The 14656-nt window shown below is 34.1% G+C and overlaps 5 protein-coding genes across 5 annotated transcripts; all 5 read right to left on the bottom strand.

Moving 5' to 3' along the window:
* Positions 1–514: 514 nt before the first annotated feature.
* LOC128964960 (zinc finger protein 91-like) lies at positions 515–4444 on the bottom strand. Its single transcript, XM_054311615.1, has 2 exons — positions 2868–4444; positions 515–2143 (listed from the first exon to the last, which is right to left on the bottom strand). Exons 1-2 carry the CDS (start codon positions 4409–4411, stop codon positions 520–522), a joined length of 3168 nt encoding a protein of 1055 aa, XP_054167590.1. The 5' UTR covers positions 4412–4444; the 3' UTR covers positions 515–519.
* A 378-nt stretch (positions 4445–4822) lies between these two features.
* Positions 4823–6405, bottom strand: LOC128964959 (zinc finger protein 761-like). Its single transcript, XM_054311614.1, has one exon. It carries the CDS (start codon positions 6281–6283, stop codon positions 4823–4825), a length of 1461 nt encoding a protein of 486 aa, XP_054167589.1. The 5' UTR covers positions 6284–6405.
* Positions 6406–9857: 3452 nt separating this feature from the next.
* On the bottom strand, positions 9858–11300 carry LOC128964957 (zinc finger protein 813-like). The gene has a single exon (XM_054311613.1). It carries the CDS (start codon positions 11244–11246, stop codon positions 9858–9860), a length of 1389 nt encoding a protein of 462 aa, XP_054167588.1. The 5' UTR covers positions 11247–11300.
* A 448-nt stretch (positions 11301–11748) lies between these two features.
* On the bottom strand, positions 11749–13121 carry LOC128964956 (zinc finger protein 675-like). Its single transcript, XM_054311612.1, has 3 exons — positions 13048–13121; positions 12277–12711; positions 11749–12180 (listed from the first exon to the last, which is right to left on the bottom strand). The coding sequence occupies exons 1-3, from the start codon at positions 13119–13121 to the stop codon at positions 11754–11756; spliced, it is 936 nt and encodes a 311-aa protein (XP_054167587.1). The 3' UTR covers positions 11749–11753.
* A 489-nt stretch (positions 13122–13610) lies between these two features.
* LOC128964996 (zinc finger protein 90-like) lies at positions 13611–14603 on the bottom strand. The gene has a single exon (XM_054311652.1). The coding sequence runs from the start codon at positions 14573–14575 to the stop codon at positions 13616–13618; it is 960 nt and encodes a 319-aa protein (XP_054167627.1). The 5' UTR covers positions 14576–14603; the 3' UTR covers positions 13611–13615.
* Positions 14604–14656: the final 53 nt, after the last annotated feature.

The raw sequence follows: 14656 nt of genomic DNA, 5'->3' as shown, positions 1-14656 counted from the left end.
ACATTATAAATAGACATAACAATAACAAAATAATTTTTTTTAAATAAATATTTTTATAACACTATTTCAATTTATAAAATGTTTAAAAAGTTTATCATATAATACATTTATTTATTTACTTATTAATTAATAATTTGTTAATAATTATATCAATCAATATACACTGTATACTGTAGTTTCATAAACAGTATTATACATAAATTTATTTTTAAAAAAAACTATAATAAAAATAAACTTTTATTTGTTTTATTTTACTTAAACTGTGAACAAATGTTTTTTTAAAAATATAAATACAAACTTTTATTGTTGTTATATTTAATTTTAGTTATACAATAAAAAAAACATTTGAATTACATTAAAATAAGATAATTTCTAAATTATATGGATATTATTTAACAATAAATTAGATGACATTAACTATTATATATATATATATATATATATATATATTTAGATTAACGATAGATGAGTTACGGTATATATTATTTAAAAATATTAGTTAATTATTTATTTATTTATTTACTTTTTATCTTTCATTTGATTTCTACGAAAATTATGTTTTTTATTCAAATGATAATCCAATGATTTCTGTATAAAAAAACTTGTATCGCATCCCTGAAAATGACATTTATATAGCTTAATGCCCTGATGTCTATTCATATGATCGGTAAACGGTGTCTTCTGTGAATAACTGGCCTCACAGCCGGGCCACGAGCACTGGTACTGTCGGATGTGATAGTATTTTTCGTGATGATGTAGATCAGCAATTGTTGAATACTTTTTATCGCATCCATCAACCAGACACCTATACTTCTGGCCATTTGTGTGTCGGTGCTGATGACGGACCAGATAGTATTTATTAGTAAACTGTTTGTCACAGTCGGGCCAATCGCACGAATATTTTATACCCCAATGTTCGCGACGTTTGTGTTTTTCAAGTCCATCTTTTTGTGTAAAACTTTTGCCACAACCAACCGAATCGCATTTAAACGGCTTCTCATATAATCCTTGATGACGGAGTAGATGTTCGGCCAATGGATGCGGTTTGTAAAATGCTTTATCGCATCCATCGTAAGTACATTTGTATTTTCTTTCGGCGTGACTGGCCTTCACATGAGCAGTCAGATAGGAAGTGGTGGCAAACGAGTTGTCGCACTGTTGGCATTTGAATGGCCGCTCACCGGTATGTTTGGTTCGTTTGTGATCCGTTAGTTGAAACTCATAACTAAATTGTTTGCCACAACCGACCCAATCGCAGATCAAATTCTTTGGGCGAACAGTTTTATTCAAATGTACGGTTCGTTTGTGATGTTGAAGTACACTACTCTTATCATAACTTCTATCGCAACCATCGATATCGCACTTAAACGGCCGGTCAGTCAAATCCTTATGACACCAATAGTAATGAGCATTGAGTGACTGCGGATACAAACACTCTTTATCGCAGTCATTGTAACTACATTTATATATTTCATTTTTGTGACATTTCTTTACATGAGCTCTAAGTGTCAAAACTGTAGCAAATTTTTGGTCACAATTGCGGCAATTGATTGGACGGCTAGTATGCATACGTTTGTCGTCGGCTACGTCTTCTGTTTCTTTTGTCTTCAGTTTTCCATCTATTTCGACATCACGTTTGTCGTGTTGTTTTCGTTGATCATTGTGTTTGATCCGTAAGTGTGAACTAAGCAGATAATTGTAACTAAACTGTTGGCCACAATCCAAGTGATGACATTTATAACTAATCTTTATTTTCTTATTTGTCTTTATATTTGATTTAATTATTTGATGACCACTTGTTGTCTTAATCTTACGTTTAATAATATTCCGTCTCTTAATCCGCGGTCTGTCTAACAATTCATCACTAGATTTGTCATCATTTTTCTTTGCTTTCAGTCTGTCATCACTTGTATATCTAGTCTTGAGTTCAATGTATTTGACATCGATTTCATTGAATTGTGTTTTCAATTCATTGTTTTCAATACAAACACAATTTGTTTGCAAACTATTTACTAAATGTTTGTATTTATCAAACATTTCCCTCAATTGCTGACAATATATCAATTCAGACAATAGTCTTTGATTTTCTTCACTTAACTCTTCCAATACATCCATAATCACCACATTTGCCATCATTTTAATTAATCAATTAATTAATTAATCCGATTGTATGTTTCAAATCATTGAAAACAATAACCAAAAACAGTGTTTAAATTACAGTCAAATTGTTGTCAAAAAAAAAACTGTATAAAAAACGGTCTCAATTTGTGCTAAACTAAAACAATAGCAGACGCACTACAAATACCCATAGATTATCATAGATTACACTTAATATATACATACAATATAGTTTAGTATGTATAATAACTATGCTGTGTAAAGACTCCGCCCCTTAGAGTATTAGACTTTATAATATTGCGCGCATATATATACTACTATACTGTTATATTGAAATTATTGTCAGCCATTATTGTTTTGGTTTAGCACAAACTTAGTTATAATAAAGTTATTATTGGGTTGTCATAACAACTGTCAACACAATGCAAAAGCAATACCAATCAGTCTATTTGATAATAAATTTATTTTATTTTATTTTATATTTTTGTTTAAATATAGTTAGAAATAAATTAAAAATTTAAATTATAATTAAAATAAAATTTACATTAAATATATATATATATATAGTTTTTTACATAAATATTTATCAACGATAAAAAAACATTTATCGGTAATAGATTACCGGTAAATAAATAAAACTAAATAATGATAATTACCGTATATTAAACAATTAATTTGATAGTATCGGGATAGGTATGTCATATCAATCCGACCAAACTTAACCCAACCTTAACCCCCTAACCCATTACCCCAACCTTTCGGGGTTCAACCAAACTCTTTCGGTTGATTTCATATATCTATGTGTTCTTTTCAAATGAAATTGAAGTGTCCGGCGACCACTATAGCTGGCATCACAGCCGGGAAAATGGCATTTATGGGGTTTGAGTCCCTGATGTGCGTTCATATGATCTGTCATTTTATCATTTCTAGAAAATCTGGTCTCACAGCCGGGCCATACACACTGTATGGGTTTAAAGTGTTTAAACTTGTGTTTGTAGGCGCCGTGTTTGGTGGCAAACATTCGGTCGCATTCATCCAGCGGACACTTGTACTTAAGTACCTGAGCGTGTCGTTCCTGATGTTCTTTCAGCCGGTGCTTTAGCGTAAACACTCTGTCACAACCGGGCCAATCGCACGGATAGGCTATACCTTCGTGAACCGATTGTCTATGTAGACGCAATGTATTATTAGTGCCAAAACATTGATCGCAACCATCGGCATCACATTTAAACGGTTTGAGTCCCTGGTGTTGGAACCGATGTGTTTCCAGTGCTTGGGCCACAAAAAACGATCGGTTACAGCCATCGTAATCGCATTTGAATTTCTTGATTGTGTGACACTTCTTGATGTGAGCCGTCCGATAGATATCGGAGGCATATGTTTTGTCACATTCGTGGCACTTGAATGGCCGTTCGCCAGTATGTTTGACCCGTGTATGCGATACCAGTTCATAGTTATAGCTAAATCGTTTGCCACAATCTTCCCATTTGCAGATCAATTTCTTCTCGCAAACTCCTATTCGTGGTTTTCGTATCCTTTTCTTCTTTGTCGTAGTAGTCGTCGTCGTCTTCTTCGCCGGTATTTTCACAGTTAGACTATTATTATCTTCACTGGATATACTGTTGTTGTCGTCGTCGTCGTCTTCAATGGTTGCTTTGTAATCACCATCGCGTAAGTTGTCTTCTTCGTCATCAATGTCTTCATTAACGGACTTCTTAAGTATAACACACTGTCTCTTAATCCGTGGTCTGTCTAACAATTGATCACTAGATTTGTTAGTATTATTATTATTATTACTAGAAATATTGTCGTTGTTTTCACTGTCGTTGTCAATGATTACATTGTAATCACCATCTGGTAAGTCATCAATGTCTTCATCTTTATCGCAATAGTCATCTTTAATGTCTTGATTAACTGTCTTCTTCTCCTTAATCATACGTTTAATAATATTTTGTCTCTTAATCGATGGTCTGTCTATCAATTGATCATTAGTTTTGTCATCACTTTTCTGGACAATCAGTCTGTCATCAGTTGTATATCTAGTCTTGAGTTCAATGTATTGGACATTCATTTCATTGAATTGTGTTTTCAATTCATTGTTTTCAATACAAACACAATTTGTTTGCAAACTATTCACTAAATTTCTGTATTTATCAAACATTTCCCTCAATTGCTGACAATATCTCAGTTCAGACAATAGTCTTTGATTTTCTTCATTCAATTCATCCAATATATCCGTAATCATCACATTTGATGCCATCATTTCAGACGAAATGTTATTTTTGTTGTTCATATGATATGATCCTCACATTCATGCCATGCATTGCTAAATAATAAACACTTATAGTACCAGTTGTTATAACAACAGTAAACATTTTTTTTAATAATATTATAGTCTACTGTAAAATATTTAAAAAATTTTATTTTAAGTTTATTTACTTTTTAAGTAAGAATACAAATATTACAGTATATTATTATGAATTATAATTTTAAAAATATTTAATTTAATTATTTGTCTAATTAAATATCATTAATGATAAATTATTATATAATCGGTATTAATTTTTTTAAAAACAATATTTAAAAACAATTATTAAAAATTATTTCGATAATAAGATAAAAATTTATAAAAATAAATGTATAACAAAATTGAAGTTTATTTATTTTAAAAAAAAAATAAATTTAATAGATTTGTTTAAGACTACTAGTAGTCTCTATGATATGATTTCATAAAATTATGTTTATGTTTCAAATGACTTTCCAGTGATGTCCGTCCACTGTAACTGACATCGCAATCGGGAAAATGACATTTATATGGTTTGAGTCCCTGATGTCCGTTCAAATGGAATTGGAGTTTAATTTTTTCGCCAAACCTGGCCTCACATCCCGGCCACGAACACTGGTGCGGTCGGATGTGAAACTGTTTGTGTCCATTCAAACGACTACTACTTGTAAACAATTTATCGCATCCCTCTATATCGCACCTATAGTTTCGGACATTCGTATGAGTCTTGCGATGCATAAATAAACAATGTTGTCGCTTAAACCGTTGGTCACAACCGGGCCAATCGCACCGATAGGGTCTGTCGTCCGAATGTGCCGTACGTTTGTGTACTTTTAATAAATAATTATTATAAAAACTTTTGTCGCAACCGCCGTCGTTGTCGTCGCCGCCAACATCACACTTAAAAGTCTTCGTATACAAGCCTTCGTGACGCCGGTGGTGGTCATCGAGTGATCGACTAAATCGATAGACTTTGTCACAGTTATCGTAACGACATTGAAATAGTCTATTTGAATGATAAAGTTTCTGATGATTTATGAGTTGAAAGTTAACTGGAAATGATTTCTGGCATTTCGGGCATTTGAATGGCCGATCGCCAGTATGTCTGATCCGTTTGTGTGTCAAGAGTTCGCACGGATGACGAAATTGTCGATCACATCCATCCCAATCGCATAACCACTTCTTTCGGCGAATTCGGCGCTTAGTTTTTGGTGTCGTCTTCTGTTGTATTTTCTTAGCCTTTTGTTTTGATTCACTCCAACTATCACTACAGTTGGTCTCTGATATTATTTCCGTACCATCGCTATCATTAGCACTGTTACCCTCATAACATGTATTGTCGTCATCGTCTTGTTGTTGTTGTTGTTGTTCATCCATCACATGTTTGATCCTAATATGTGTCTGAAGTAAACTCTTGTAACCAAACTGTTTGTCGCAACCCATGTAATGGCATTTATAAACCATTTTCTCCGCTAATTTCTTCGGTCTTCCTCTACTTCTTTTAATCGATTTATTTGTCAAACTATCGTCCACTGTGTCCACAGTTTTATTAAAATAATCGTTATTAAAATTATCAACACTTTCTTCAAAGACTATATTTTCATCACTATTCGTAACCAAACAATCGGATGCCATAGTCTTTAGTTTCATCGGCCTCTTCAGTGTCTTCATGTATTGGTCTTCGAGTTCATTGAATTTGGTTTTTAATCCAATGTTTTCAATACAAACACAATTTGTTTGCAAACTATTCACTAAATGTCTGTATTTATCAAACATTTCCCTCAATTGCTGACAATATCTTAATTCACGCAAAAGTCTTTGATTTTCTTCATTCAATTCGTCCAACACATCCTTAATCATCACTATATTTGTTGCCATCATTTCAATCAAATTGTGTCTTCAATTATATAAGAAATCATTTGTTTATTTAATTAATAATAAGTTTTGTGTCAATTATTTTTACAAACAAAACAAAACACTATAAACATTACGAGTTGTTATGACAACAGTAAATATATTACTAAATAAGTTATCAATTATTTTATTAGTTATTTAAACAAAAATAATTTTGTTTTGTTTTAAACATAATATTATAAAAATATATACATTTGTGACCGTGGATGAGATGATTGAATGAGTGGACACAACCAAATGATCGGTAAAACAATTTATTGTTTAAAATAAAAAAAAATACAAATAAAAATTGGTTAAAAAATGTTGTTTGAATTGTGTTTCAGATTTTTGTCAAAATGCTTGATTTAAATTCAAGTGAATGTCAAGAAAACAGTGAGTGAGCTGTGATTGAATTGAAGAGTGAAGAGAGTGTGTTTCAAGCGAGTGATCAGAGAGAGAAAAAGTGAATTGTCGTCCACTTAAGTAGTGGACGGCCTGAAGGGTCGTCCAATGAGAGTGAAGGGTTGGTTGAAATCTGTTGTAAGTGTGTGTGTGTGATCTGTGGGCCATCTAGGGTCACATCCGCCGACCGCTAGCGTATGGCGTCTAATCTGGTTCTTTGATTGATCTAAATTTTTTTCAAATGATGCGCTTGTTTGACATGTGATCACCATTTTTTCCTGTTTTTGTTTTGAATCAACATCTGTTGACTTTGTTGTTGATGTGTTTGCATGAGATGTCAATTTTGTTGAGGATGTGGTGGAAATGTTGGCCACAGATAAGTGAATCAGTTGATTGTGGATCAAAGTGTTGTCATCGCGGGGAATGTTTGGAGCCACTCTTGATGAATGTGTTGTGAATGAACGCGCAACAACATCAGTGTTGATGTCGATGTGATCCAAACGCTGACTTTCATCTCCGAGTTTTTCCAGGACAACACAAGATGTCGATGAATGTGGTGACAGTTCTGTGCTAACTCTTTGTTGATCTGAAATTTCAAAGGTTTGTTTGTTCATTTGTTTTTCATTTTTCTCATGTCTTTTGATTTGCAGAGCTCTGGACTTCAATGTCGGCTGATTTCTGGCCTCTTCGAGTGTGTCATCAGTTGGAAGGGCTGATGAAAACTCGAAATGCAAAAATTTCGATGTGAAGCCAGTGCTGTCGCTGATGGATGTTTTAAATGAGTTGTCAATGATTTGTGATATCTGATGGTGAGTCGGATGAATGAAACTTTTTATGATTTGAATCTCTTGTTCAATCTCTTTGACAGATCCAACAATTGATTGAGAGAGAACTTCTTTTGTGTCGACCATCATTTTGATTGATTGTCGGGACGTTCTATGTGCTGGTGTTGGTGTCTTGAGTTGGTGAAGATAAAACGTTTTGTGTTGAGCCATTGTGCCGAAGTTGACTACAAGAGCAGCGGCTTTGGCCAAGTCGAGGCCAATGAGCATGTCGTGCTCCAGATTTTCCAACACTTGAATGGCGAAGTGAAATGACTTGTTTTGCAATTCAATGATTGCTTCAACGAGTCCGAGGGTACGGCCGGTGCCGTCCACATGTCTGATGGCAATTGAACGCTGGGTGTCCCACTGCAAGCCCATCCTATCAGCGGCCGATTTGGAAATGGCGCTGATTGTGGAGCCAGAGTCGAGGAATGCCTTCGTTTGTTTGACATTGACATATGTGGTGAACCAAATGAGATCCAGCGGATCCTCTTCATGCTTGATGTGATGAAGGCCAACTGTTTTTGGTACATCTGTTGATTGAATGGTTGAGTTCATTGGTGAATGAATCGGCGCAACAACCTTTTCGATTGGTTGAAGGCAATGGACGCTCGCTGATGAAGCGGCGACTTTTGTTGAGGGTTTTGGCGCATCAACCTTTTTGATCGGTTGAAGGCAATTGATGCCAGCCATTGGCGGAGCATCAGTTGTTGAAGTTTTCGGCGCAACACCGGTGCCTGAGATTTCGGCCCACTTTGGACACACGGATTTCCAGTGCATCTCTTTCTTGCCAAACAATTTGCAGACTGGGCATGGGCCAGGCGGTGGCTTGTCAAACTTCTTTGGATCTTTCGGATCCTTTGGAGGTAGCTTTTTGCTGTCATTGTCTGTGTCAGCGTCCAGATGGTTGATCGGTGTGATCGTTGGCTTGGGTTTTTGCGGTCGATCCTTTCCTGTTTTCAGGCTTGATTCAATTGATGTGGCGATTCTGAACCATTCTTCTGGAGTCTTCGGTTGATGTGACGCGATCTGAGTTCGGGTCAGCGTTGTCGTGATTCCACTGTTCAATAGTGCCACTTGATTGATGTCTGATAGCTCGGCTAATTCCAAGAGTCGGCGCTTGTCGTCGTAATACGACTCTATGGATTCGTTTGCTCTCAATTCTCTTTCAATGGCCTCAGTGATTGGTTGGCGGGTGACTCGGGCAAAGCGGCCCAACATTTTTTCTTTGACTTCCGCCCATGTGATTGTTTCAGAATGTGGTGCGATTTCACGCACAAGAAATCTCATTGCTTCACCAGTGACATGGCGTCCGAGTGCAGTGCAGCGGTCATCGTCTGTGTAGCCACGTGTGACAAACGTGAAGAGAGACATCCAATCGTCGGCTTTGACCAGTGGATCGCTGCCGGAAAAAGTGTCGCAGAGTCTGCCAGTGTTTCTGGGCCTGCTTTGGTTTGTTTGATTGTCCTCTTCATCGTCGTTGTTGAAGACCATGTGTTGCATTGCGTTAACGCTGGCGTTGCTTCTCTGTTGTGCACGTGTTTGAAGTCCACGTGAGCCGGAAACGGAAGTCAGTGCCGTTGGTGACGTCATGTCTGCATCGTTGGTGTTTATTGTGTCGTTCAGTTGATTTCTTCGGTTTTTTCTGGTGTTTTTTCTGGGAGCCATTGATGATGAGAAACGTGTTTTCTTGATTTCACTTGAATTGATTGGATGGATGTTTCAGTCGTGATATGGTTCGATCTTTGAAGACTGCGCCAAGTTGTGACCGTGGATGAGATGATTGAATGAGTGGACACAACCAAATGATCGGTAAAACAATTTATTGTTTAAAATAAAAAAAAATACAAATAAAAATTGGTTAAAAAATGTTGTTTGAATTGTGTTTCAGATTTTTGTCAAAATGCTTGATTTAAATTCAAGTGAATGTCAAGAAAACAGTGAGTGAGCTGTGATTGAATTGAAGAGTGAAGAGAGTGTGTTTCAAGCGAGTGATCAGAGAGAGAAAAAGTGAATTGTCGTCCACTTAAGTAGTGGACGGCCTGAAGGGTCGTCCAATGAGAGTGAAGGGTTGGTTGAAATCTGTTGTAAGTGTGTGTGTGTGATCTGTGGGCCATCTAGGGTCACACATTTAATTATTATTTTTTTTAATTCAATGTATTTATTAGAAATTAATATATAAAATACTATTAATTTTTATTTAACAGTAATATAATTAAAACAATTATTTTTTTTTGGTAATAGATATTTAAAAAAAAATAAATAATTTACAAAATTTCAGTTTTATTTTAATAATTTAATAAGTGTTTGAAAATTTTCTTGAGAAATAATATCAATTATCTTTGATATGATTTCATAAAATTATGTTTAGATTTCAAATGGCTTTCGAGTGATGTTCGCTGTGAATAACTGACATCACATTCAGGATAATGACATTTATGTGGTTTGAGTCCCTGATGTCCATTCATATGATCAACGAGTTTAGTATTATGACCAAACCTGGCCTCACATCCGGGCCACGAACACTTGTGTGGTCGGGTGTGAAATATTTTGTGTCCCGATAAATGTTTTTTAGTTGCAAATGTCTTATTGCAACCATCGATATCGCACCGATATTTTCGTACATTCAGATGACATTCGCGATGTACAGTCAAACTTCGCGATCGTTTATACCGTTTGTCACAACCGGGCCAATCGCACGGGTAGGGCCTGTCGTCAGTATGTGCTATACGTTTATGTACTTTAAGTAAATAATTTTTATAAAAACTTTTATCGCAACCGTCGACATCGCATCTGAATGTCTTCTGATATAAGCCTTCGTGACGGAGATGATGGTCATCGAGTGAACTACGAAATTGATATTCTTTATCGCAGCCATTGTAACGACATTTAAATTTCTCAATTCTATGACAATTCTTTACGTGAACTCTATGACAGTAATCGGTTGGAAATGTTTTGTCGCATTCGTCACATTTGAACGGCCGCTCACCGGTATGTATGGACCGGATGTGGGCCACGAGTTCATAACGATAACAATATTGTTTATCACATCCAATCCAATCGCACGAATACTTCTTCAGACGAATTCGTTTTCGTCGATCAGGTTTACGAATTGGTTTCTTCTTCGGTTTGGTCTTCTTTTGGACCATACTTTCTGTACTATCACTCGATGTCTCTATATCTTCATCCTGTGTCCAAATGTCATCGGAAGTGCTGTTGTCGTCATTTACATCAACATCAACATTGATGTCGTGTTTTTTATCCATAATGTGTTTGATCTTAATGTGTGTCTGAAGTAAACTCTTGTAACCAAACTGTTTGTCACAACCCATGTAATGGCATTTATAAACCATTTTCTCCTTTAATTTCTTCTGTCTTCCTCTACTTCTTTTAATCGATTTATTCATCAAACTATCATCAATTGTGTCCACAGTTTCCGTATAATTATCATTAGATTTGTTGTTATTGTTTTGATTGTTACAACTTTTATCATCACTTTTATTATTCATTAATATCATGTATTTGACATCCATTTCATTGAATTGTGTTTTCAATTCATTGTTTTCAATACAAACACAATTTGTTTGCAAACTATTCACTAAATGTCTGTATTTATCAAACATTTCAATCAATTGCTGACTATATCTTAATTCACACAAAAGTCTTTGATTTTCTTCATTCAATTCGTCCAATACATCGGTAATCATCACATTTGATGCCATCATTTCAATCCAATTGTGTCTTCAAATATGTAATTAAATTGTTTGCAATTAATTTTAATCAATGAATTCATTAATTTTTAATTTATATCAAAAAAAAAGTTAAAAACATTAAACACATTACAGTAGTAGTCAGCTGTTGTCACAACAACAGTAAACAAATTATACAATATTTTTAAAATATATAAATATTTGCTGTTTTAATTAAAAAAAWTTTTAATCTAATATCTGCAACAATATACAGTATATATATAATGGGTATTTAATTATCATATTTAAAATATAATTAAAAAACACATTTTTAGTATTTCTTAAAAAAATATTATACAATATATACAATATACATTTGTTATTATCAAATTACTGTATTAAACCTTTTAGATTCAATAATAAACAAATTAATTAATAATTATTAATACAACTATAATAGCTTTTTAATTTACAATATCTAATAAATTTGATAGATATGTCATTATTTAGAGAGTGTATGGTATCATCCCATACCCCGTACACCTATTTTCTATGGTATGACTTAATATAATTATGCGTTTTAATCAAATGTTTGCGCAGTGATGACGACCGACCGTAACTGTAGTCACAGTCGGGAAAATGGCATTTGTGTGGTCTGAGTCCCTGATGTGTGTTCATATGTTCGGTAAGCTTAATGTTTGACCTGAACCTGGCCTCACACTCGGGCCACGAACATACATAGTAGGCCAGTGAGTGATCTTTTTTGTGCGAATATAATTGAATTCTAGAATTAAAGACTTTATCGCATCCGTCGACTGGACACCGATACGTTCGGACAGTCATATGATATTCGCGATGTAGTGTTACACTGAATGCCGTTTTATACCGTTTGTCACAACCGGGCCAATCGCACGGATAGGGCCTGTCGTCCGAATGTACTATACGTTTGTGTTCATTAAGACTAGAATTTCTATGAAATGTTTTGCCGCAATCCGTGACATCACACTTAAACATCTTCATATAGTCGGTCTGATGGCGCTTACGATGACCATTGAGTGCTATTTGCGATGAATACACTTTGTCGCAGCCATTGTAAGTGCACCGGAATTTCCTATTTGAATGACTTAACCTCAGATGAACTTTCAGTTTCTGTTTAAGTGGAAATCTTTTGTCACATTTCGGACACTCGAATGGCCGCTCATCGGTATGTTTGACCAGTTTGTGGGCCAAGACTTCTGAATAACTTATAAATTGTTTGTCACATCCAATCCAATCGCATATATAAGCCTTTCGTTGAACTTTTTTCTCAATCGTTTGCTTATCGGTAATCTGTTTCTTCTTCTTCTTCTTCTTTACCATTATTTCTGTATCTGTATTATCACTGATGGATGTGTTACCGGATTGGTTGTCGTCATTATAATCGCTGTCGTCATCATAATTCTCCCCTAATATCTTCGTTCTTCTTCTTCTACTTCTTGTTTTAATCGGTTTATTCTGCAAACTATCATCAAATGTGTCCACAGTTTCCGCACAATTATTATCGCATTCATCATCTCTTGTATTATTATTATTATTATTATTATATTCATTATTATTATTATTATTATTATTATTATTATTGTCAATAGTTTCAAACTTTTTAACTTTACATTTAATGTCCACAGAATTGATTGACAAAATTTTTGCCGACTTTAATATCAAAGTCATGTATTGGTCTTTGAGTTCATTGAACTGTGTTTTCAATTCAATGTTTTTCATACAAAAACAATTTGTTTGAAAATTATTCAACAAATGTCTGTATTTATCAAATAATTGAATCAATTGTCTGCTTAAAGACAATTCACGCATTAGTCGACCGTTTTCTTCAAACAATTCGTCCAATATATCCGTAATCATCACATTTGATGCCATCATTTCAATCAATTCATACAAATTGTGTCTTCAAATATCTAATAAATTGTTTGCAATTTATTTTAATCAATGAATTCATTTATTTTTAAAATTTATATCAAAATAAAAAAAAAGTTAAAAACATGAAAACATTAAACACATTAGTAGTCATCAGTTGTCATAACAACAGTAAACAAAATTATATTTAAAGTAATAAATTTGTACGAAATTTATTTAATTATTTTTAAAAATAAATAAATATTATATTTACATAAAATAATAAATTACTTGAAATAGTATTAAAAATACTGATTTTAAAAAAATCCAATTTGATTATAACATATTAATTTTTTACATAATATATCAACAAATTTAATGAAATATCGGTAATATTTTATAAATAAATAATCATTAAAACAATAATTATAATAATAATGAGAAAAATATCATTAATAATATATGTTTATATACTATAGTAATAATTATTATATATATATGACATATCCTAACCTAACCTATTCTCTATGGTATGACTTCATATAATTATGTATTGTTTTTAAATGTCGATGAAGTGATGCATTCAAACGATAGCTAACATCGCAATCAGGAAAATGACATTTATATGGTTTGAGTCCCTGATGTCCGTTCATATGTTCGGTAAGTTTCTGTTTTTGACCGTATCTGGCCTCACATCCCGGCCACGTACAAACATTGGGCAAAGTATGGGAACTTTTATGCGATACTAAACAATGTTTTGTTGCGTAAACTTTATCGCATCCGTCGACTGGACACCGATACTTACGGACATTCAGATGACTATCGCGATGTGTGGACAAATAGTTTGGCCGTTTAAATCGTTTGTCACAACCGGGCCAATCGCACGGATAGGGCCTATCATCCGAATGTGCCGTACGTTTGTGTTGAGTTAGTAACCAATTTTTATAATAACTTTTACCGCAATCGTCGACATTGCACTTAAATTTCTTCAAATACAAGCCCTGATGGCGCAGATGATGATCATCGAGTGCCTGACTGGACAGATAGACTTTGTCGCAGTTATCGTACAGACATTTAAATTTCTGATTTGTATGACATTTCTTGATATGAGCTCTCAGATAGAAAGCGGCACCAAATGATTTCATACATTCCCGGCACTTGAATGGCCGCTCACCGATATGTTTGGTTCGCTGATGGCCTTCCAGTTGAAATCGATGGCAAAATTGTTTATCACATCCAATCCAATCGCATCTGTAATTCTTTCGGCGTATCTGTCGTTTCGGTTTTTGTCTCATTTTCATCAACTGTTGTTCAGTAAGTTGTTGTTCATCGTTATGTTTCAGCAATAAGTGTGACATTAGTAGACAATTATATGGAAACTGTTTGTCACAATCACTGTAATGACATTTATGAACTTTCTTTGTTTTTTCTTTACTTCTTCTTCGTCTTCTTCTTTCATCAATAGATTGTTTATTCATCAGACTATCATCTAATGCATCAACAGTTTCTTCCTTAAAATAATTATCATTAGATTTAATATTATTATTATTATTAGTGAT

The sequence above is a fragment of the Oppia nitens genome, unplaced genomic scaffold (assembly GCF_028296485.1).
Source record: "Oppia nitens isolate AA-2021 unplaced genomic scaffold, nextdenovo-longstitch-racon4-pilon3 scaffold15_pilon_pilon_pilon, whole genome shotgun sequence".
Classification (NCBI taxonomy): Eukaryota; Metazoa; Arthropoda; class Arachnida; order Sarcoptiformes; family Oppiidae; genus Oppia; species Oppia nitens.
Note: the sequence above shows the minus strand (reverse complement) of the source record. Positions and strands in the feature narration are given on the sequence as shown.